The sequence below is a fragment of the Protopterus annectens genome, chromosome 15.part0 (genome assembly GCF_019279795.1).
Source record: "Protopterus annectens isolate FY-2018-M chromosome 15.part0, PAN1.0, whole genome shotgun sequence".
Classification (NCBI taxonomy): Eukaryota; Metazoa; Chordata; order Ceratodontiformes; family Protopteridae; genus Protopterus; species Protopterus annectens.
The window spans coordinates 233603680-233627818 of record NC_056749.1 but is presented as its reverse complement, the minus strand read 5'-3'; the positions used below and the strand labels follow the sequence as shown (position 1 = coordinate 233627818).

General features: G+C 41.5%; 1 protein-coding gene across 1 annotated transcript in view; it reads right to left on the bottom strand.

Annotated features, from left to right (window-relative positions):
• The window catches only part of CHM (CHM Rab escort protein), a 1989252-nt gene that overhangs the window by 993472 nt on the left and 971641 nt on the right, over window positions 1-24139 (bottom strand). The window contains exon 8 of the mRNA XM_044057753.1: window positions 2665-2887. Within this exon, the coding sequence (XP_043913688.1) occupies window positions 2665-2887 (223 nt within the window). The remainder of the gene's footprint in view (window positions 1-2664; window positions 2888-24139) is intronic.

Here is a 24139-nt window from a genome sequence, read left to right as displayed (position 1 = left end):
TGCCTCCATTAGTACCTGCTGCTAACTTGTTTGAGTGCATGTAAGGAGTTGTGAAACTTTGGAAGCTGGCTGCCTGTTATATCCAATGCAGGATATAACCCATATAGCTGAAGCTACTGCACAGTGATCAGTATGAAGAACATCATAGGTAGCACTTATTTTTTGCTGAAACAAATGTACATTAGACTGCATTAGATTAGTGTATGCTACTAAGAAAATATAATGTGGCAAACAATGCAGAAAGCACTCAAGATTTGGCAAAGGGAAAATTCCTTTGTAATTATAAATATGTTAAAAAATATACATGAAAAAGCAAACATGGAGGGGAGGCCACCACAAATTTATGACACAAGATACACGTAGAATCAAAATTAAACAGCTCAGAATTAAACTGCTTTTCATGTACTGTTACTTTAAATAATCATTAAGATTATGTCCCAGGATCATCCTGCAAAAATAGGTTTGTCTCTAACTTTCGAAAGAAATTGGCTAGGCTTAAAATGGCCTACCAAGGCAGCTAGGCTGGTACTCGCATATAAAGATACAGGTGCATATGTAAGTATCAGCCCACATTTCAGGTGAAGGGCTTCAATCTAAATAATGATCCAATGACTATGACTATTTTTAAGAGAATGAATACAGCCACAAAAAGAATATAAATCCACTGAAGTATTTACCTAAAATCCCAAGGCTTTAATAGTATACAGGCCAAGATTCCAATGAAACAAAAAATATATGCCAAACCCAAGGTGACCAACGGTCCCAGTTTTTCCAGGACTGTCCCAGTATGGAAGCATTTGTCCCGGAATCCCAAACATTGTCTTTGAGACACAAATGTCCCAGTTTAGACCGCTCAGACTGAATGGTGACTTGGCTTCCCAGGGTGGTCAGTCGCCCTGCTTTCCCACCCTAAGCAGCTCTAAGGACTTTGTGATTTTTTATGTCATTGGGTATGGGGTAAGGTCAGATGCCTTCACCCTGGCAGAAGCCATCCAGGCCTTGCCACCATCAGTCAGTCTCTCAAGGACTTCCTTCGTGGGAGGTTCTGCTTGACCTCACTCACCCAGGCAGGAGCTCTCCAGATCCAACACCCATCTGCCTGGTGCTCCCATATTGACTTCTGTCAGGGCCAAACTTTACAGTCCAGCCCTTCGACCTGGCCAAGAGACCTTCCCCGGCAATGGCACCCATGTCAGGGGACTCCGCTGCCTGCATGTCTCCTGCAGGCTGCCAAACTGTGCCAGATTGCTCATGCCCTCAGATGCTCTCAGGGGAGCTTCCCTCCAATCCCGTCCGCTCCTCTGGAACTCCCCTCGGCTGCTGAGGGGCAGATTCGCTCTCCTGAAGACTTCAGAGTCTCCTTACTTTCCCATCCAGAGCAGCTCTGGGGACTTTGAAATTTTTCAAGGATGCTGTCAGTTATGGGGTGAAGTTGGAAGCCTTCGTCCCAGCAGGAGCTCTCCAGGCCCCTCTTCCATCCACCCTGGCACTTCCTCAAGGACGTCCATCATGGGGAGCTCTGCCTGACCCCACTCACCCAGGTAGGACATCTCCAGGCCCCACCACTGTCCACCCTACCGCTCCCTTAAGGACTTCTGTTGTGCAGAGCTCTGCCTAACCCCCCCTCACCGTGGCAGGAGCTCACCCAGCCCTGCCACTACCTGCCTCTCTCCCCCTTCCAGACTTCTGTCCCGACAGGGCATGGTCCATACCCCCTGACCCAGGCGAGAGCTGTCCTGTACCACTCACTTTCCACCTCTCTCTCCCTTCCAGACTTCCATCAGGACTGATCCCCTCTGGGGTTCCACTTCTATCCAGGAGAGCGAGCTCTTTTCCAGGGTTACACATTCCTAACTGCTGCCAAATCATGCAGTGTCATGTGTGCTCTTGGAGCCTCTCAGGGGATCTTCACAACCTCATGGAACTCTACTGGGCCACAAAGCCTCAGAGAGTCCCTCAGCCAGACTTCTGAGACACTGGTTCTCCACTTTGCCTTGCACCTAGGGCTTAAAAATTTGCAGGGGAGATGGCCCTGGGTTCCCCCCCCATCTCTGCACATTTTGCGGCACACAGTCTCTCACCTCCACAGTGCCTGGTGCCGATGAATGTGCATCACTTCAAGCCTCCTGTCATGTGTCCCCTTGCCTCCTGGGTGGTGCTATTCACAGAGTGACATCCCCACAGTGCTTGGTGAAGGACAGGAGGCCATCCTGCATGCCCTGGTGTGGGATGACATGGCTACCCTACCTCCACTCTCATGGGGTCTGGGAGAATGGGATTGCAGACTTGGCTTCTCGGGGCAGCCCTCAAGTGTCCCAGTTTAGGTCCTGTAACAAAATGGTCACCTTGGCCAGACCCACAGATTTCTGGTTAGTTGCTGATCAAGCAAATCTACCATGCACAAGTGCTACCTTTGAGGGACAACCAGGGGACACTGGTTAAAATAACTAGCTCAGAGTCACACAGAAAGCAAACACTGAGGGAATGAAACATATGACAGGAAGATGAATTTGAATGGTTAGTTCATGAAAGTGATGAGACTTCCAAAACAAATGCAATAAGGTGACTAGCAATCCACATTCATTTAAATTGTTCACAAATACCTGAAAGATAATCATTAAAACTGACATATGTAATATCTGATGGACTTATTAAAATGCATACCTGCAAAAGCACTGTGGTATTTCTCCAAGGCCATACAAAGGGAATAAAAAAGGGGTGTTGCCGTAGCGTCCAAGACAATTTAAGAAATGCTGTGTTGCTTTAAGGCCTTCTATTGTACTGGCAGCATCAGAAACCATAGCAATAGAATGTTGGATAAAGTGGTGAAGGCTGGCGGTTAACTTTTTTGTTTTAAGGAATTCAGAGAATTTGCCATCTTTAAAATCTGCAACAAAACAATTAGCAATAAGTTTTAAAGCCATGGGGTGAAGGAATTTTAGTTAAATCTGAAGTGTTTCGATTGAAAAGAAAAACAATTATTAGACTTCAAATGACTCAAAAGTAATGAACAAATATTTGTAAAGCAGAATGAGAAACAGCAGCGTTCCATAAACACCTGTTACAAACTTACACCCCAGTATTAGATAAGAATCTGTGCCTTTCTCCATACCTCATGCCCACATTTTGAAAAGTCACATCTGCTGTTGAAACAGATTAAGAGGCAAGAGTTTGCTTTTTCAGCGAACTGCATGTTAGTAAAACATTAACAATATATTGCTGTTTTTTCCTAAATCATATTTATTAAAATATGTACACAGACATATAAAAGCACACAGTTGGACATAACAGATGAAAGAATAAAACAAATCAGTCAAAATAGCTTTCAAGACACAACAAATTTTGTCCTACAAAACAACCATATTACATACCACCCACAGCAAACAACTATTTTATTGATTCATCATATAAAAGCTCATGCAGTTCCTGTTGTACACATTTGTTAGCCGAGGCATTATTAAATTTCTAGTGGAATTAAACTTACAGATGTACATTCACAGAGCAAAAGACCTATAGAATACTGTATAAATCACAGACACATTAAACCTACATACATTTGTACATTCACTGAGGTGTTGAACCTGCAGGATGCTGTAATGCCTACAGAAATCATGATCCTTTAGGAAATTGTCCTCAAGACCTTGATGGGCAATCTATACAACCTTTTCAAGGTCTGAAATCTTCAGGGCTCCTTGCTGTACATAGTAGTAGCTATTAAACCTTACTCAGAATAGAAGATAAAAAGAAGTGTCTTACATTAATGTTCCATCTGTGTTGTCGATCTTCACTAATCCTCGACTGCGGGCTCGATTTGAAGCCTTGGAACAAACTTGGCCATTTACTTCAGCTCGCGCTTTCCAAACTCTCGAGTTAGGCTCTACCCATAATGCTCCTCTCCAAATTATCTCATATTGAGTTTGGCTAAAATAATGGCAGACGGACAGTAAATAACTAATAGACCAGATCTGTGTCCCTATTATGAAGCCAGTCTTGGGAGTATTCAATTCACTAAGAGTCTCAGGCCGGGGCGGGGGGGGGGGGTGTCAAGGATTAGTGAAGATCGACAACACAAATGGAACATTATGGAAAGACATAACTTCTTTATCTGATGTTGTCAATCTTCATGCAATTTTGACTGTCGGACAGAGTCCCTAGCTACCTGAATCTTGGGAGGTCTCACGGAAGAATAATCCTGAGCATCAATGATCCGAATGATGCACGTCCCCTACAGATCTGGTCCAGTTTGGAATGGGTGATAAAAGTATGACATGATCATGTGGCTGCTGCACAAATGTCATCTAAAGAAGCTCTGGCATGAAAAAAACGCAGAAGCTGCTACAGCTCTAGTTGAATGGGCTTTCATAGGGGTTGGTGGGTGAAGTCCCTCTGAATGACAGATAAAGGTGATACTATCTCTGAGCCATTTAGCTAAGGTAGCCTTGGAAACTGGGTTACCTAAGGAACATGAGGAAAAGGCAACAAACAGTTGGTCAGACTTTCTGATATCCTTTGTTCTGTGAAGGTAAAACCGTAACTGCCTGTGAGCATCTATTAGTGTAGACAGTACTCACCCTTATTGGAGAAATTAGGGCAAAAGACTGGTAGGTGCAAGGTTTGATTGATATTAGATTCTGAAACTACCTTTGGAAAGAAGGAAGGATTAGTCTTGAGGGAAACCCTGTCCTTGTGAAATTTTATACAGGGGGGGGGGCTTGCAAGACAAGGCTTGAATTTCCAATACTCTTCTTGCGGAAGTAATAGCTAATAAAAACAGTTTTCCATGTCAGAAATTTTAAGTCACAAGTAGCTGAAGGTTCAAAAGGGGGTAGAGTAAGACTGTACGACTGACGGTAAATCCCATGTAGCAGTGGGCTCTTTAAACGGAGGCCTTAACATTAGGGTTCCTTTCAAAAAGCTTTACAAAGTTTATGTGACATAAGTGAAGAACCATCAAACCAACATAGAAATTAGATATCGCTGCTAGATGGACCTAAATGGTAGAGGCTGAAGAGCCAGATTGATAAACAGCCAGAAAATCCAATACTTTATCCATGGCAGCTGGTTAAGGGTCAAAGTCGTTAAGAGCCCATCTAGCAAATTTTCCCCTTTACTCTGGTACGGTTTCCTAGTAGAAGGTTTGTGATACGCAAAAATGATTTGTCAGACTGGTGAGGTAAGGGAAGAATGCCTGGCAATCATGGGAATTGAAGAAGCCATGCAGTGAGCTTGAGATATTGGGAGATTCGGATGAACTATACCTTCTGGATGAGATGACAGATCTGGAGCTGGGTCCATAATCCAATGTTTCCAAATCAGATGAGGCCATATGAAGAGAAACCAAACCTGTAGAGGCCAGAACGGAGCAATGAGGATTATTGTGTTCTTTGCCCTCCTGGCTTTCTTTAGAAACTTGGAAATCACAGGAGTTGGGGGAAGGCATAGAGGGCCAATCATGGAAAAGAGCGTCTCTGGGTGACTCCCCTCGGGGACGGGATTAGGGCAAAGTAACTGCTGCAGTTGCTGTTAGGAGGGGACGCAAACAGATTGCAGCAAAGTTGACCCCACTAACGGAATATCTTCTCAGTCACCACAGGATTGAAAGACCACTCGTGAGGCATTGGAATAGTTCTGCTCAGTTTTGTCTGCTATCACGTTGGAGCTCACTGGAATATACATTGCCATGAGAAAGCGGTTAGAAGAAATCGCCCATTGCCAGACTCTGAGGGCTTCTCAACAAAGTGGGCAAGATTTGGTTCACCCTTGTTTGTTGATGTACCAGACCACAGACATGTCTGTCTGAATTGCCACTGTTCCCAAGAGAAGGGCATGTTGAAATGCTTGCAACACTAAGAGCACTGTCCTTCTCTCTAAAATACTGATATGCAAATTGGCCTCCTGTTGGGACCAAGCGACTTGGACCATCCTTCCCAGACAATGCTCCCACCACCCTATCTAGGAAGCATCCGTGGTCACTATGGCTTTTGACCATTGGGAGGCTAGAAGACATTGTAGAATCTGTGTGTGATATTTGGCCAAGGGAAGTAGAGTTATAGTAGCTGCCATCGAGCCGAGCACCTGTATGATAGGTCTGGCTGGAACACTTCTGCTCTGAACTATATGGCTTACTTGTGATCTGATCTTTTGGAGCCTGTCTACTGGGAGTGAAGAGATTCCCATAACAGTGTTTATTAGAGCTCCGATAAATTCCAACTGTTGAGCAGGTTGCAGGTTTGATTTTTCATGATTTACTGTAATGCCTAATGAAGCACAAAGATGCAGAGTGTAATCTCTTGCCTATTCTAGTTGATGCCTGGTGGTAGCGGTAAGGAGCCAGTCGTCAAGTTAAGGAAAAACTCAAAATCTCAGCAGTCTGAGATGAGCCGCTATGACTGGCATGTATTTGGTAAACAAGCTGGGAGCTGTGGTGAGACCAAAAGGCAGTGCTCTGAACTGGAAATGAATGGCTCCCAGCCGGAAGCACAGGAATCTTCTGGAGCATTTGGCCATTTTTATATGGTAATACTCATCCTGAAGATCTATAGAGCACATCCAATCGCCTTTTTCCAAGAAAGGAAGTATTGGCTGTAGCAAGACCATCCAGAATTTGGTTTGCTCAACTGCTATTTTGAACTGGCTGAGATCCAAAATGGGTGTCCAGTGCCCTGTCTTTGTGGGCACTAAAAAGAATCTTGAGTAAAACCCGGATCCTCTTTGGTCTGGTGGGACTTCTTGGATGACTGTTGCTTTGAGCAGTTTTTGAATTTCTACGACTGCTGCTTCCCTGTGACTGGGTGGAATTGTCTGGGAGTCTATTTTTTTTTTATTTGATGAAATGGTAATGATGGAACCTCTGGAAATGATCCCCTGCACCCATTTGTCCAATGTCATCTGCAGCCAGACAGATTGGTGTAGGGATAATCATCCCCCAACTGCCTCCAGAGAAAGGCAATCGGGTCTCTATTCAGGAGCACTGGTAGGAGTTACCAGAAAAAATCTCTGGACCCCAGGTTCTGCGGGCCACCTCTATATCTAGGATGGTATCTTCCATTGTTACTTCCCCCTTTCCCCCTGGGAAAGCCCTTGATACATGAGTCCTGGAAAGGCCCTTGGAACTTTCTGAACCATATCCGTCCACTTCTCTGGTTCCTGGAATAGGGCCATTAGGGGTGGGAGAAGCATACGCCAATAACAAAAAGTCTTCCCATCTTTCTCACATCTGGCCAGTGTGTCTTTTACCTTGGGTCCAAACAGGATGTTCTGTCAAATGAAGCATTGATGAAGATTTAAATGGCTCTGCAAAGTCACAAAAGTGCATCCAGGCGTGTCTCCTAATGGCAATATCTGAACCTGTTGCTCTTGTCACCTTTTCAACTACGTGGGCAATTAGCTTCATGGACGAGTTAGAAACCGATTCGACGGTGGCAAGTTGAGAGGTAACCTTGTCTCATACCCCTTCGGGTACTGCTACTGTGAGAGCAAGTGACAGCTCTTTAATCGGATCTCTCTGCAACCTGGTAAAATGCTCCATGTAGTTCAGTGACCTAACAGCAATGGCTGATGAAGTGTAAATGCGCTTCCCAAACCTATCTATAGTCCTAGATTCCTTATTAGGGGTTAGATAGTAGGACTTTCCTCTGAAAGTTCCTTCTTTGCGGCTGCCACTATCACCATGGCGTCTACAGGAGTATCTTTAGCCCAGTGCTGTTCACCCTTAGGGGCAAAAAGGATCCAGTCAGGCCTCTTGGGGATCAGCTCGATGGAGTCACGAATCTTTCAGGCCTGCTGCGTGATCAATTTAATGAGCTCAGGAGCAGGGGGAGAGATCCAAGAGGTAGAGGGCTGGGCCTCAAAATCATCCAGGTATACAGATTCCTCCGAGGAAGGCAGGAAGGAAGTCCAGCCAACTGTTTCAGGATTTCCAGGATGTCTGTGAAGGAATCATCATCAGGGGTGACCTGGGGAAACCTACCCCCTCATAATAATTGGTATACTCAGTGAAGGACTCCACCAGGTAGTCTACATGTTTCTTCTTCCACTTTTGCTTCACAGGTACTTCTTGGGGAGGATGTTCCGGGGAAGTATCCAAATAGGAAATCACCAAGGTGGTCTCTCCTGAGAATTTTGTGCCCCCTCTCCCAGGGATGAGCCTGATAGTAGGTCTAGTCGTGGTGATACAGATGTTTGGCCTGACAGGGATGGCAATAATTGGGAGTCCACAAAGGACAAGGCCTTCTCCATGATTCAGAAGGGCGCTCAACTCCCCGTAGAGAGATGGGAGCCTGGAACTGAAAGAGACTCCTTCGGAACAGTTGTGCCAACCCACACTGAGGAGGTGGCCTCCAAAGCAGACGCCTGGGTCGAGCCAATGAATGCTGATGCACCAAGGGGCATGGTAGGTTCTGACAAAAAAGAAGTTGAACCCACCCCTTGGAACCAGCGCAAAAGTCTAGAACCCCGGGGAGACCTACAGTTTCAATAAACCGGAGGAGCTCAAGGCAATTTTCGGTTCTGGAGAAGAGGCTCTTACTGGAACCAAGACAGTCAGAGCTGGGCAGGTCAGTGCCAGGGGCTCCAAAGACTCAACTGGAGTTCAAGGAGGAAGATGAGATGGTGTCAAAGAAAGAGGGACAGATCCTGGTGTGAGTTAGCTGGGAACTGAAGATGGAGGCAATCCCCTTGCCATCAAGAGCTGTTCCACCACAGCCTCATGATGCTCGATTCCGAGAGACTCTTAGTGGATCGAACGGATGTTGCCAAAGGAGACTTGGCGGTCTTGGTTTCATGAATAGACTAGGTGGTTGTTCTGCAAATTGATTGACCGATGGAGAATATGTGGTTCTAGGTAGTGACCTGAATGAAGTCTGCTTCGGTTCCGACAAAACTTCTGGTGTCAAAGCTTTAGGTGTTCATTGTGAAAAAATTGTTGGTGCCAAATCATTTTTGCCTGTCAGTGCCAAGGAAACTGTCGACACCAAAGGCTGTTAGAGGAGGAAGAGAAAGATGACGAGCTGGCTTCGGTCTTTGGACCAGATATGGATTCTTCAAACTCTCCTTTTAACACTCCTTTTAAGATGAGCTTATTTCTCTGCTCAGTTAAAGTCTTGGCAGAGAAAGTATGACAGATGGTGCAATCCTCTTGCAGGTGGACAGCACCCAAACAATATACACAACATACATGCCCATCTGAGTTGAGCATCTTCCTTTTGCACTTTTGGCACCTCTTAAAGTCAGAGGTACCATTTGAAGGTTTGTCAGCCATACAGAAACAAAACTAGGCCTAACCCAGAAAAGGTCAAACACACACTGGTTTAAAGAGGTAACAGAGAAGTTTTTTTTTTTTTTTTAATTTTAATGGAGAAGGGAAGAAGGTACCGACTATGGTAGCCAGAAATACTTCAAGAGGTAAAGGAAGTACCAGCATTGGTACGTTAAAGAAAACTACCAAAAGATAGAGGGAAAAGGCAAGGGATCATTCACACATTCTAGAAAGAAAAGTGGAGTGGGTAGAAAAGCTATAAAGAACTAAGGAGAAATGAGAACGAAAAAAACTTACTAAAGATAATGCCAAACCTTGAGAGAGGTTTAACGCATCTGACACATGAAACGGCAAACGAGATCTTAGATAATTTGGAGAGGAGCATTATGGGTAGAGCCTAGCTCCAGAGTTTGAAAGGCGCAAGCTGAAGTAAACGGCCAAGTCGGTTCCGAGGCTTGGAACAGAGTCCACAGTCAAGGATTACGTGAAGATTAACATTAGATCATTCTGTTCTAAGAAATGGACTACTTATGCAGTCATAAACCTACTGATTCTTTAAGCATTTATTTACCTAGTTCTTTGTTAACTACATGGAAATAGTTTGCAGTACTAGCATTGTTCATCTAAAGAAAATCTCAATCTGCTGCTGTATGACTAGCTACGATTAGTACACATCTACATACTTTGCTGACTCTGGTGGGTTATACCACAAATATATTGTGCAAGAACATTTTAAACAGCAACTTATTAAAACTGGAGAGTTTTTTTTTTACTTTAATTTGGATAAATTTCCAATGCTTTTCATTGTTAAGGGGAAAAAAAAGCAGGTGATGGTACTGCAATGTTTCCAGCACAAAATACAAAACATTTTCAGGTTTGGTTACAGTGGTATAAGGAGCTTTAAAGCATGGAATGGAGCTATAAAAGCAGAGCCAACATAAGTCCTTGGGAATGATGCAGAAATGGGGTGGCACAGTGGTGCAGCAGTTAACATTGTTGCCTCACAGTAAGATTGTTCTTCAGTTCGATTCTCAGCTAGAGTGCCTTCTGTGCAGAGTCTGAATCTCCTCCCTGCGGTCATGTACGTTTCCTCCCACATTCCAAAGACGTGTGTGGAGCGTTTCTCCCCAGCCCTCCTTGGAAAATAGGCTCTGTCCTACTCGGACTTTCCCAGTCAACAAATGTTAAATAAGTAAATAAATAAGAGCTAATTTGTCAAATATATCCCAAAAGAATTATAAATGAAATGCATGAATGACTTCTTACAAGCTTATAGTAAAGATTAAATGCAAAGCTTTAGTTACTGTAAAATCAAAACATGCCTCAATAGCCAGGAAGAATACCCAAGTAAAATATCTAATAGGGCTTTTAAACAAGAATGAAGCCTGTATCAGATATTAATTATGTACAATAAGGGCAACTTGAAAGTAGTACTGACAAATATATCTGTTGTCATAAAATGTTAAACTGTTAACCAGCAAGGGAACTGCAATCTTATAACTGCTGTTTATGAACAGCTGTAGGTAAAAACAAATGTCATTTCAACTGAAAGCATACTGAGGTGAAACAGACAAACGAGAAGAGCACTGACATAGGAAAGCAGCGTTAGGTCTCGTTGACTGAGATAAGAAAATAAAGCGACACAGGAACGCTAAACAAATGAATTAAGGTATTGACTTGGCATACGTTAGTGTTGGCTTGCAGTGTCAAAATGACAGCTGCATAAAATTAGTTGGTTTTCAGTTAGGAGTAAATTGAGGAGAAACTATACTGGGTGGTTCTATTAGTGTCTGTTATATTTATAAGACAGCATTTAACAGTTCCACTGAAAGATGGAGTCTGTTAGCCACGTTGTACGACCGTGGTGATTATGTAGCATAAGGAGGAGGGGATGTTTTGTTTTTTTAACAAGAAAAAATGAGAACCTTAATGTAACAATCAAACATTATGCCAGCAAAAGAGAGTTAGGGGTATCCAAATATAATCAGAAACGGTGAAAATTTAGAGCTTTCATTCCTTTTAATGGCAATTTCATCAGAAACAGACCACAGTTCCCACAATACTTAAATATTTGCCTGTTAACTTGTCAGAAGATAAATGTATTTGCCATAAGGCTTCTTCAACTTCCAATTTAGTATTAGAATCCCCTATTAAGGAGGGCAAAGATACACTGTTTAAAACATAAAAAGACCATTTTCTAAAAGTTATCAGGTTTTAATATTATAAACATCAAATGTTTTTAAAGTACAGAAAATGTAAACTATAAGTTAATTTAGATAATTTTCAGTCACTCCAGCATCAACCCAAAGAAACCTGCTGCCCTAGCACATTTTTCCAAATTCCAAAGTGAATAAGCTGAACCTTTCTGTAATTATCTAGTGCTGTATATATTTTTTTGGTGACTGAGCCAGGAATCCAGCAGCCATACCTCTCCCTACCCCTTAAATACTGACCTTCACCTCACTGACTACTATCTAAGCCATCTCTATCTGCTATCTCTGCCACAGCTACCTATTGCTGTACCCTACTCTTTGTCCACTAGGTGGCAGTCTAACCTGCTGTACTACACTATTCTTCAGGGCTTTTCCCCCTCTCTATCCAGCTATACTTCTATCATTTTTTCACTCTATCCCTCAACTACCAAACAGTTGCATTATCACACCCTACTCACCTGTAAATACCAAGTGTGCCTCAGGAAATCTGCTATACACAGATTGCCTCTGCAAAATCTTCCTTCTTCTGCTCTAAAATTGCCCAGAACAAAAAAGGTTTCAATCCAGCAAGCTTCCAAGCTGAGCTTCAAGCCTGTAACTGGTCACCCTTAAAACTACTCCCTCTTGAGCAAGCAGTAATCTATTTTAACACTAAAGTTTTACAAATCCTGGAATACCATGCCCCTACTCGCTCTATAAGAACTAGAAGTAAAGCTGTTCCATGGCTCACTAAAGACACTAGGCAGAAAATCTTATTGAGAAATAAAATCTGGTCTAAATGGGGAAACTCTAAAAACCCAATAGATCATCAAAAATTTAAAGAGCTGAGAAATGTCACTAAAAGATCAATAATTCTTGATAAAAAAACTTCTACTTTAAACTACAGGAAAAACATCAACAAAACACACAAACTTTCTGGTTAGGTATAAATAGACTTCTATACCCAGGCCATTCCAAAACACCAACCCCATCAGGTCTCTCCCTTAACAGTCCCAGCCAGATTGCTGATGCTTTCAATACCTTTTTTTACTGAAACTGTTCAATCTCTAGCAAACTCCTTACCTATTTGTTAGCTCAACTCTCCTATCCTTACCACCTAGAATACCCCCCACTTTTCATTTAAAACCAGTTCCTACATCCCTTATCCACACCTTACTCCAAAAACTTAAACCATGTACCCCTTCAGCTGATCACCTGCAGACTGCAGCAAAAGTACTTGCCTATCCCATTTCCATCCTAATTAATAGAACCATTACTGAAGGCACCATTCCATCTCTCTGGAAAATCTCTCACATTATCCCAGTTCACAAGGGTGGTAACTCAACCGAACTCTCTAACTTTCGCCCCATAGCCTTACTCTCTCCTTTAGCTAATATTATGGAAAAATGCATCCACCAGCAACTACTTGATCACCTTCTCCAAAATGACCTACTAGCTGACTGCCAGCATGGTTTTAGGCCCTGCCATAGTACCACCACTGCTCTCTTATCCTTCTCTGATTGCATTAACAAACATCGTAATAACAACATGCTTTCCTCTGCACTTTTTATTGACCTCTCTAAAGCCTTCGATATGGTTAGTCATCAGACACTTCTAAACATACTCAAATTACTCTCTCTTGACACACAGGCACTAAAATGGTTCAACTCCTACTTAGAAAATAGACATCAAGCTGTCCTTTGGGACAATCACCTATCCACACCTCTCCCTGTTTCCCTTGGTGTCCCTCAAGGCTCTATCCTGGGATCGCTCCTTTTTTCCATTTTTATTAACGATCTAAATATAAATCTTCCTCAAACTACCTGCATACAGTATGCAGATGACTCAACTCTAGTCTGTGCTGCCTCATCTTCATCTGAACTCCAATCCATAACTCAAACTGTATTTAACCTAGAAGAAAACTGGTTCCTTCAATGGTGTCTCCTCCTAAATGCCAAAAAAACAAAATTGTTATTATTTACGCCAACACTAAAATCCTCCCCAATAGACCTCACGGTTACATCTAACAATGGTACAGTCATAGCATCTGACTTAACCACCAAACTCTTAGGTGTAATAATTGACCACAACCTGAACTTTGACTCCCATATTAACTCAACTATTAAAACTGTAAACAGAAAACTCAGTACCCTTTTACAGGATAAAACCTTTCCTTACCGCAAAAGCGAGAACTACCATTTCCCATACCCATCTGATCTCTACACTCCTCTATGCCTCCCCATCTTTACTAATCTCTCCAAAAGCAACCTCAACAAATTGGCAACCTCCTATAACAACATTGCCAGATTTGCCATTTCGAACTCACCATTACCAAAATCTTAAAACAGCTAGGATGGCTAGAACTGCAAAATCAGCTACAATCTCAACAACTTATCACCTATAAGACTTTGTATAATCCAGATAATACTCCTATTCTATGTAGCCTCATCACCCCCTACAAAAATCTTACTACCCTTCGCTCAGCAGATAAATTACTAGCATCCATTCAAAAATCTTACAACAAAGCAGGTGATTCTCTTTTCTCTAATTCTGTGGGGAAAACCTGGAATAAGCTTCCCAGCAAACTAACATCTCTTACATCATTACCACTCTTCAGAAAGCAACTAAAAATACTTCTTAAATCTCAATGGCTATGGCCATGTACTAATCCAGACTAACACCCCCCTCCGTTTATCCTTACTGCTTTTTCCTTCCTCCTAACACCCTTACATTGTGATAGTAAGCCTCCTTACTTTGATATCTAGTCTTGTCTCTTCAGGTAATTACCACAGAATACATATTTCTGTAGTAAACAACTTGCTGAGACCACATATGTTTCCACTTTGTATATATACTAACTTCATGTTATTTTTGTTACTTTGAGCATTTACTTTTAAAAACAACCTTAATTATTAGTTTGAATCTGTTCTTTTTCCTAGACTTCTATATAATTGTCAAACCTCTCCTATGTAAATATGTTTCTTGTAATACTGCATTGTTTTTTCTTTTTTTGTAAAACCTGTGCTAATGATCTTTATGTTTAATCTTTATTGACTATGTATATTATTTTTTTTATAGCTCTTTTGAATTAATAGTGTAACTCGAGCTCATCTCCCCGGGCCTCTACTGAAAATGGACATGTATCCAGTTGGACTAGCCCGGTCAACAAATGTAAAATAAAAATAAAATTAAAATAAATAAAAATATTTTTTCATATACATGTACATTCACGTTCACAGGAAGTTACTAGGCTAATGGCTCTTGGCCCTTTACAAGCCTAGCCATGTAAAAACCCAAATATCCTTACTGACCAAGTTTAGATGGTCGTTGCTAGCAGTGCAATACTGTGATCAGTAATGACTGCCCCTATCCATGAGGGACATAGGTGCCACCCTGGGACGAATTTACAGTCACCCATCCAATTGTCAAGGTTGAGCTTGAATAGGGTCATTCAGGAGCTCGGCTTCACATGGAGTGGAAACGTACTCGAGGGAAATGGTAATCGCTGGGAGAGGTCTCTCTATCCAGCATGTTCTGTTGATGTTACAGGCTAGGTGAAGATCTCTGGAGCAAGTTATTCTTGTCCCATTTGATTTGCAGATGTGCAGAAATTCCATTAGGGTAGGATCCGAGACAGCTCTGTAGGCCAGGCACAGGTCTCCTCTCAGTAGCCTGTATGACACAGTACTGTGACAGGGCTTTTAGTCTTTCTATGCATGTCATGTTTTGGAGGCCCTGGATTCTCTTGGTAAGAAACCTCTGTGGTCTCTCTAGTTGCTGCAGGTGTCTGGTGAGGTAAAGGAGCATTGTACTCAATTAGTGGTCTGATAAGGGTCCAGTACAGTGGAATTAAAACCTCCCTGGCCTTGGATACAATGTCGTTATTTATGCAATGTGCAACACAGAATCCATTTCTTACCACTACAGACACATGGTGATCGAAGTTTAGTGTGTTGTCAACCTGTGTTCCCAAGTCTCACACCACTGAGTTTGTGTTTAGAGGAGTGCTATCTATATCATAATTAGCAAGGGCTTTTTTGCCAAAGGAGATAATGAGGCATTTTTTTGCATTAGGTTTTCGTCCATGAGTTTGTTAGCCCTTTCTGTAATATGCTAACGTCATTGGGGGACTCTGTGATTGCACCCAGTTTACAGTCATCTGCAAACCTGATAAGTCACAGCCAATCTACCTTCACCTGGACTTCAGAGGAACAGATTCCAAAAAAAGATCCTTGTGTTACCCCACTGGTAAATGATTTACTGGTGGAGATGGACTCCCCAACTTTGACAGTGTACATTCTGTTAGTGAGCCAGTTTGCTACCCACCTAGTAATGTATGGGCTGTTCTCAAGCTGGAAGAGCTTCTCCACAATACCTGAATGTGGGATTGTGTCAAAAGCCTTGGATAAATCAAGATAGGTGTGTACTGTTTGACCCTCATCCAAGAATTTAGTGACATTCTCAAAGTCGTCAACCAGGTTTGATAAGCAAGATATACCCTTGACAAAGCCAAACTGGGTCGGATCAAAAGTTTGAAGGTCACCTGTGTAATTCTGGATAAGGTCCATGATGATTCTTTCCATGGGCTTGCAGATAAGGCTGGTTAGGGTTATGGGTTAACAGTTCCCATGGTTAGCTTATGGATCCACTTTGCGCAAGGGGATTACAGTTCTCCACTCTGCCAGGATGCCAATTTTCAGGCTATGGTTAAACAGAGTGCAGAGGGGTTTTGCTAGGTCTTATTTTTAGATTGTTGAGTAAGCAGCCTGGGATGTCCAAAACAAACCAATGAGCTGATGGTTAACCAGTGCTTAATATCCAAGCAAACTCAAAAAAAGAAAAAGAAAGCACTGGAAACACTCAAAATCTTTTATTAAAAGACACAAGTTAAAACCTCTCTTCAGAGAAAAAACTTTCACCATAGGGCTTCCTCAGGCGAATATATCTTAGCAGTTACAGTCATCAGTTAAATAATCATGAAAAGCACATGACTCAGTTTCAAACCCTTTGATGTAATTCCCTTAAAGAAGGTTTTAAAGTGAAAATCATTAAGTCCTGGTGGTATATGGGACTTCAAGAGCAAAATCCATTTCATTTCCGCACTTTCTGTTAACATTTTTACATCCCCTACCCCAAGTGGTTTGCAAATTACCTTCAGTATCATAAATTTAAATACATGTTCACCTTTTTCCAGAATATGCTTACTTAATGCACTTGGATGGCCAGCTATACATTCTTTAAACCTTCTACTGGTCATGCCCACATAGTAACATTCACGTAATTCACTTAGCCATATACACCAAATTACTGGTGTTACAATTTCCATAGGCTTGTAATACAAACTCCTTTTTTGTGACTAGGTGTCTTATTGATCAGTTCGTATATAAATGTTTACAGTAAACACAGCTATTACATTTAAAAGTGCCCTGCTTACATCTATTACCAAAGAAAAAACTTCTTGTTTGCTCTTTGTAGCATGTTTGTTTTAACATACAATTGCATTTATAACCAAACTCTGGACCTTCTGCTACTAATTCTTGCAGCCCCTGAACATCTCTTAAAGTTTCCCAATGCTTCACTATAATATTTTTTATTGCTGTAGTATTCCTATTATAAGTAAGCATACATCTTGTTCTGCTCGGTCTAGCTTGTGTCCTAACCTTTCCAGGATGGCCTCTACTGAAGTATGGTACTATATCCTGCTTTAAATGTTGCTGTTTAACCTCATTCACTGCTTTATCCACTGCTCTCTCAGAATAACCTCTCTTAATGAAGTTCTGACTCATATTTGTTAGCTGAATATCTAGTTTGTCTTGTTGTGTGTTTGACCTTACAACCCTTTGCATTTGATTCAAAACTATATTTTCAAACATAAAAGGGTGGTGCACACTACTGTAATGTAAATAGTTGTTACATTTTACCTTCTTCTTATACATTTCAGTATGTATTTCTCCTTGTCCCTTTCTTAACATAACATCCAGAAATGCTAACTGCTCCAGAGAACATTCATGCTTGAATTTCAAAAAAGGCGTACTCTAACATAAGCCAAAAATCTATGAAACACTTTTAAAAGTTCCCTCCCAGATTATGAAAAGGTCGTCCACAAAATGCTTATAAAACGTAATGTGATCCCCATGTCCACTTATTGACATAACATAATTTTCCTCCCATATATACATAACAAAATGTTCGCATAGGTATTAGCTACACTCCTTCCCATTGCTACGCCCTTTTGTTGATAATAAAGTTTTGTGTCAAATAAGAAAACATTATGAGTTAGAACTAATCTTAACATTTCACAAGGCATATTAATTTTTTGCATCTCATAGCCTGAAAATCTTACTAAAAATGTGCTAGTGCTAGCTATCCCTTCATCATGTGGTATAGAAGTAAAAAGTGAATCAACATCCATAGTAACAAAGTGCGACCTTTCATTTAAACGGCCTGCTGACCAATTATAAAATTGCTCCAAAAAGATGGCTGTGCCTTTTAATATAGTGGGCATTTTATCCAAAACTGTCCGTAGTTGCTGTTCTAAATATTCAGACATCTGTTCTGTAACCCACCCTCTTGATGACACAATAGGCCTCTCATTGGTGGGTCACTCACACTTTTATGTAACTTTGGTATGCCATAAATAAATGGCAGTATTGGATTTTCGACAAACAGTTAAACAAGTCATCTGTAATTAGCCCAGTATCATGCATATTACATAATCTGCTATTAAATTTTAAACCTAAACCATTTGCTTCATTCCTTGTAATGGACTTATAGTGATCTTCTTGCAACATCATTTGCATTTTACTAAAATAAAATTGTTTTCCCATTACTGCTATCCCTCCCTCCTTATCTGCACTTTTGATAACTACAGGATTCTCAACCAGTGAACGTATAGCTTGCTGTTCTTCCCTAGTTAGATTAAAATATCTAGCAGCATTACTGTTCTCATACAATGCATATATATCTCGTTCAATAACTTTTTCAAATATTTGTAAAGCACCTCTAACTTGCGGAGCAAAAATACTCCTCCGAAGTATAGCTTCATAATTGCTTGTATTACCAAAAAATATTTTTAAATTCAGGTTACGAACAAAATGTTTAACTTCTATTAAAGTTTTAGAAATGTCCATTAATTGTGCAGGTACAAAGGTTAAACCCTTGTTTAAAACAGCTCAGAGTCTGTAAGTTCATAATCGGAAAGGTTAAACACCAAAAAAGTCTTACCTGTTGTTCTGGCTCCTGGAGTAAGGATGCGTCATCAAGCTCTCGCTTTTGCGATTTTCTGTTAAGCTCTGCATCCGGGTCAGTGGTTTCGGCATGGGAAGTGGTTGATTCACCAAAAGTGGAAAATCCATTGGGTCCAACGCATCCATCTGTGTAAGATCAACTCTTGCCATCCATCTACCTTCTGAATGAGTCTCTGTACTAGAAGTTGTTGCTGTGACTGAAAGACCCCTCATATTCTTTAGTGCCATATTTCTTTGCGTCTCAACTGCTCGATGTTCCGCCTCAACTGCTACTGTGTCTAAAGCGTCAATCACAGTTTCAGAAAGGGGCAGAACTTCCGCTTGTTGCTTAGCCCCCTCATTGGTTTGTTTCCCTTCTCTAGGCCAAATAAACATATGTCCATTTTCAAAATCATACAAATCCCTTTTGAGTTTTTTTTTTTTTTCAATTAGCCTTTTTTTCAAAGGCGCTTAGTCTATTTAAAGTACCATTCATAAGCATTACACTTTCTTCAAGTGCAGTATTAGAGGCTAGGTCATTATAAAAAGTTTCTACATTTAACTTCATGTCTAGTTCCAATGGCTGAAAATACACATTCATTAGCTCCATATATCTATATGAGCAACTTAAATTAATTAGTTGCCATCTATGTAACAAATCTGGATACTTATCTCTGTAAGATGGCATCTTAGTATCCAAAGCCCTCTTGGCACGATCTTATGTTGTAGATAAGCCTCAAACAACAGTCTCTGCCATTGTAAATGTTTATAAGCCATAACCATATGTTCAAACTCACGTAACTTCTCTCTGTATATTTGAAGTAATTCTATGTGTTCGTTATTCTCGGAAACAGATGCTGTTCTCATATTCCCAAAGTCAGTTACTAAAAGCAATGGATTTGTAGTCACATCAACGATTTCACCAAGTGTTTTAACAAACACTGCCATCCTTAATCAAGAAATACTGGAACCAGAGCAATATCCAGCAACTTCAGTAAAAAGGAAAATGTCCAGAACTAACCAATGAGCTGGTGGTTAACCAGTGCTTAATATCCAAGCAAACTCAAAAAAGAAAGCACTGGAAACACTCAAAATCTTTTATTAAAAGTCGCAAGTTAAAAACTCTCTTTAGAGATGAAACTTTCACCATAAGGCTTCCTCAGGTGAATACATCTCAGCAGTTACAGTCATCAGTTAAATAATCATTAAAAGCACATAACTCACTTTCAAACCCTTTGATGCAAATCCCTTAAATAAGATTTTAAAGTGGAACAATCATTAAGTCCTGGTGGTATATGGGACTTCATTCGCAAAATCCATTTCATTTCCTCACTTTCTGTTAACATTTTTACATCCCCTCCCCTAAGCGGTTTGTAAATTACCTTCAGTATCATAAATTTAAATACGTTGTTCACCTTTTTCCAGAATATGCTTACTTAATGCATTTGCCAATAACGTGCGTTTAATATCACTTAGACGGCCTGGTATATGTTTTAGGTGCAATGAACCTTAGGTGATTTGGTCTCAGTGAAATGGTCTTTCAGTGAAGTGATATGAATCCATATATATATATATATATATATATATATACATATATATATATATATATATATATATATATATATATATATATTATATATACATTCATGCTTTACTGTCTGGTCTGCAATCTGTCAATATCCATAATGCACCCTATGCGGGATGAGCCGCAACTGCACTGGTACAAAAAAAGGTCAGACAGAGCCTCTGGGCCCCTAGTCCAAATAAGTGTTTCAAGGAGTTAAGCAGCTGACGAACTGTGGAAAGTCTTATGGCAAAATAAGGTGCTCTGATCTCCCATTCTGGGGTGGAAAGGTAACAGTTTTTGTTTGACTTCAACCTGGTGAATAACAGAATAAAAAGCAGACAATCACCTCATTGTGTGCAACAGCCATGCAAGCACTGACATGCATATGGAAATGCACATTTCTCCACACAATGCTCAGCCTTCTTTAGTGTTAAAAGCAGCCAAGCCATAAGCAAAAAAGTCTATACCTCCTGCATATGTCACTGTGCCAGCTCCCTCTTACCTAATCTCTTATTCTCAATCTCCCTCAGTGTGTGTTGTCTTATGTGTATACACGTTAGTGAGCACATGTGTGCATGTATACAGTCACAACACTAACAAAGGAAGACTGATATTAACAATGAAGGTCTCTGGAGTCATTTCCTAAGGTTGATTCTTTAGAAACTAGATTGACAGGATGAAGGTGCTTTTTTCCAAAATATAGACTTACTTTTCTGGTATTCTGTGTGTAGAAGAAAAGTCGAAACTGCTGTGCAGTACTGAACTGTAAAAATAAGTTATGTACTCACCATAACGTTCCATACGAGTTGTTCATCTCATCTTCATTCTCACTCTGCTCTGAGTCAGCCTACTACAAAGCTCAAGGTCTTCAGACATTTCGAGGCTAAGTCCTTATCCCATGATGCACCTTGAGTTACCTCAGATCTTGTTTGCTGCATATAATGCCATGTGCCATTCTATCACTCTTTAGGAGAAAACCCGTAGAAAGACTGAACAACCAGAAAAAAACTAGTATCTCGGTCATTGAAAAACCCTGGAGGGGGTCGGAGGGTGGGAAGTAAGAATGAAGGCGAGATGAACAACTCACATGGAACGTTTTGGTGAGTACATAACTTCTTTATGTGAAGTTGTTCTGTCTCGCCGTTCATTCTTACAGATGGGTAGTGTCCCAAGCACCATCTTTCTCGAGTGGGTCACGGGAGTATGTTTTTCAGGGCAGTAAAACCAAACGAGGCCCTGTCCCTGGAGGCCTTGTCAACTTTGTAATGAGTGATAAAGGTATGCGGTCTTGACCAAGTAGCTGCTGCACAAACGTTGTCTATAGGAAGCCTAGCAGAGAAAGCAGAAGATGTGGACACTGCTCTGGGTAGAATGAGCCTTAATTTTGTGTTGTAAAGGTAAATTAGCAGCTGAATAAGTAAATGTGATACAATCAGATAACCATCTAGACAGTGTTGTTTTTGCCACTGGCATATATTTTCTGCAATCTGAAAAGGAAACGAAAAGCTGTTCTGATTTTCTGAACTCTTGTTCTATCCAGGTAAAATCTGAGCTGTCTATGAACATCAAGTTGTTAAGTTGTTGGTGTGTTTGGGGAATAACACTGGTAAATCTATGATCTGGTTAAGGTTAGCTTCAGTACAAACTTTGGGTAAAAATGAAGGATTTGTTCGCAGGGACACTCTGCCAGCATAGAAAATCAAATAAGGAGGCTTTATGGACAAGGCCTGTAGCTCTGATACTCTATGGGCAGAAGTGATGGCTACTAAAAAGATAGTCTTCCCATGACAAATATTTCAAATCACATGAGGAAGCTGGTTCGAAAGGTGGGAGAATAATGCATGAAAGCATAAAATGTAGGTTCCATGGGGTATAAGGGGATTTCACAGGTGGTCTGAGATGAAAGGTCCCTTTAAGAAAAGCTTTGGATAGTTTGTGAGACATTATGTTCAATCCTTCAAAGCCAAGGTGAAAATTAGACTTGGCAGCAAGTTGTACCCGAACTGTTGCTGCTGCAGTTCCTTTATTGAAAAGCATAGTCAATATGGACGAAATGGGGGCTTGGTAGGGATCAATGTTATTTTGAGAAGCCAATATAGAAAACCTTCTTCATTTGCTAAGATAAAGCTTCCTAGTAGAGGACTTATGAGAAGATATCAATATATGCTGCGTTTCATTTGAGAGGTTATGGAACCTGGCTATGTTGGGAATTGGAGCAGCCAAGCTGTCAATTTCAGGGACTGAAAAGAGGGATGAAGAGCCCCCGACAAATGTGTCAGAAGGTCTGGAACTAGGTCCAGAATCTAACGCTCTTCCAACAGATGAAGTCAAAGGAAGGGGAACCAAATCTGACAAGGCCAATGAGGGGCTATTAGAATGATGGTCCTTCCCAGGGCTTTTGCTTTCTGCAATACTCTGGGTATCAAGGGAATTGGTGGGAATGCATAGAGGAGACCTGTAGGTTAATCGTGTACGAGTGGGCCCCTTGGCGCTTCTCCCGGATGGGGAATCAGGGCAAAGTATCTTCTGCATTTTGTGTTCGTGTGGTTGGCCAAAAGGTCGCAGCAAGGCTGGCCCCACCTGCGGAATATTCTCTCCGCTATCTCTTTTTTGAGGGACCACTCATGAGGCAACAAAATTGCCCTGCTCAGTTTGTCTGATATCACACTGGATTTCTCTGAGATGTGCATTCCTATCAGAAAGTACTGGATGTATGTAGCCCACTGCCATATCCAGAGCCTCGCGACAAAGGGGATAGGACCTGGTTCCTCCTTGCTTCTTCAAGTACCAAACCACTGACATGTCTGTCTGAATCGTAATAGGCCCCAGACGGAGAGTGTCCTGAAGTACTGCAACACCAAATATACCACTCCTCTCCAGGACATTGATATGCAGATGTGTCTCCTGTTCAGTCCATGTGCCTTGGGCTGTTCTTCCCTGAAAATCCCCCCCACCCTATCAGGGAAGCATCCAAGGTCACTGTGGCCGCTAGTGAGGGAAGGATAAAAGGATGACCTGTCGTCACATGGAGATGTCAACCACCACTGAAGATCCTTTTTGCTTGTGATAGTTATGAGTTGAGACACTGGGAGCTCATGGTAAGACCATTAAGTGAATAACAGCCATTGTAGCTCCCGCATGTGCATGCGACCCATTGGTATCACTAATATTGCAGCTGCCATTATGCCTAACAACTTCAGCAATTCTGATGCTGGAGCCTTGTCTTTGGATATGATGTTGTGGACCTGCTGACGTAGTAGTAAAACTCTTTCTGCTGGAAGTTTTAGTGTGGTGGTGGTGGTGGTGTCCAATTCTGCTCAGATAAAAACGATATGTTGTGATGGCGACAAGGCAGACTTTTCTGAATTTATTGTAATGCCCAGATGATTGCAAAGAGTAAGAGTGGTGTCCCTGGCTTGTATTAGCTGATGCCTGGTGGTGGCAGTGAGGAGCCAGTCGTCCAAGTACCGAAACACCTGGAATCCTAAATGCCTCAGGTGAGCCGTGATCACTGTCATACATTTGGTGAACACTCTGGATGGCTGTAGTGAGACCAAATGGCAGAGCTCGAAACCAGTAATGGTTGGCTCCCAGCCAGAAGCGCAGATGATCCCTGGATGGTCTGGCCATTTTTATATGGTAGTACACATCCTGTAGATCTATCTAGCACATCCAATTGTCTTACCCTAAAAAGGGAAGTATCAACTGAAACGTGACCATCCAGAAGTTCTCTTTCTTGACAGATCTGTTTAGTCTGCTGAGGTCCAAAATAGGTCTCCAGTCCGCTGTTTTTTTTGGAACTAAAAAGAATCTCGAGTAAGTTCCGGATTCTGTCTGGTCTGCTGGGACTGGTTGGATGACTCTTTCTTACCAAAGTTTGGACCTCTACTGTTGCTTA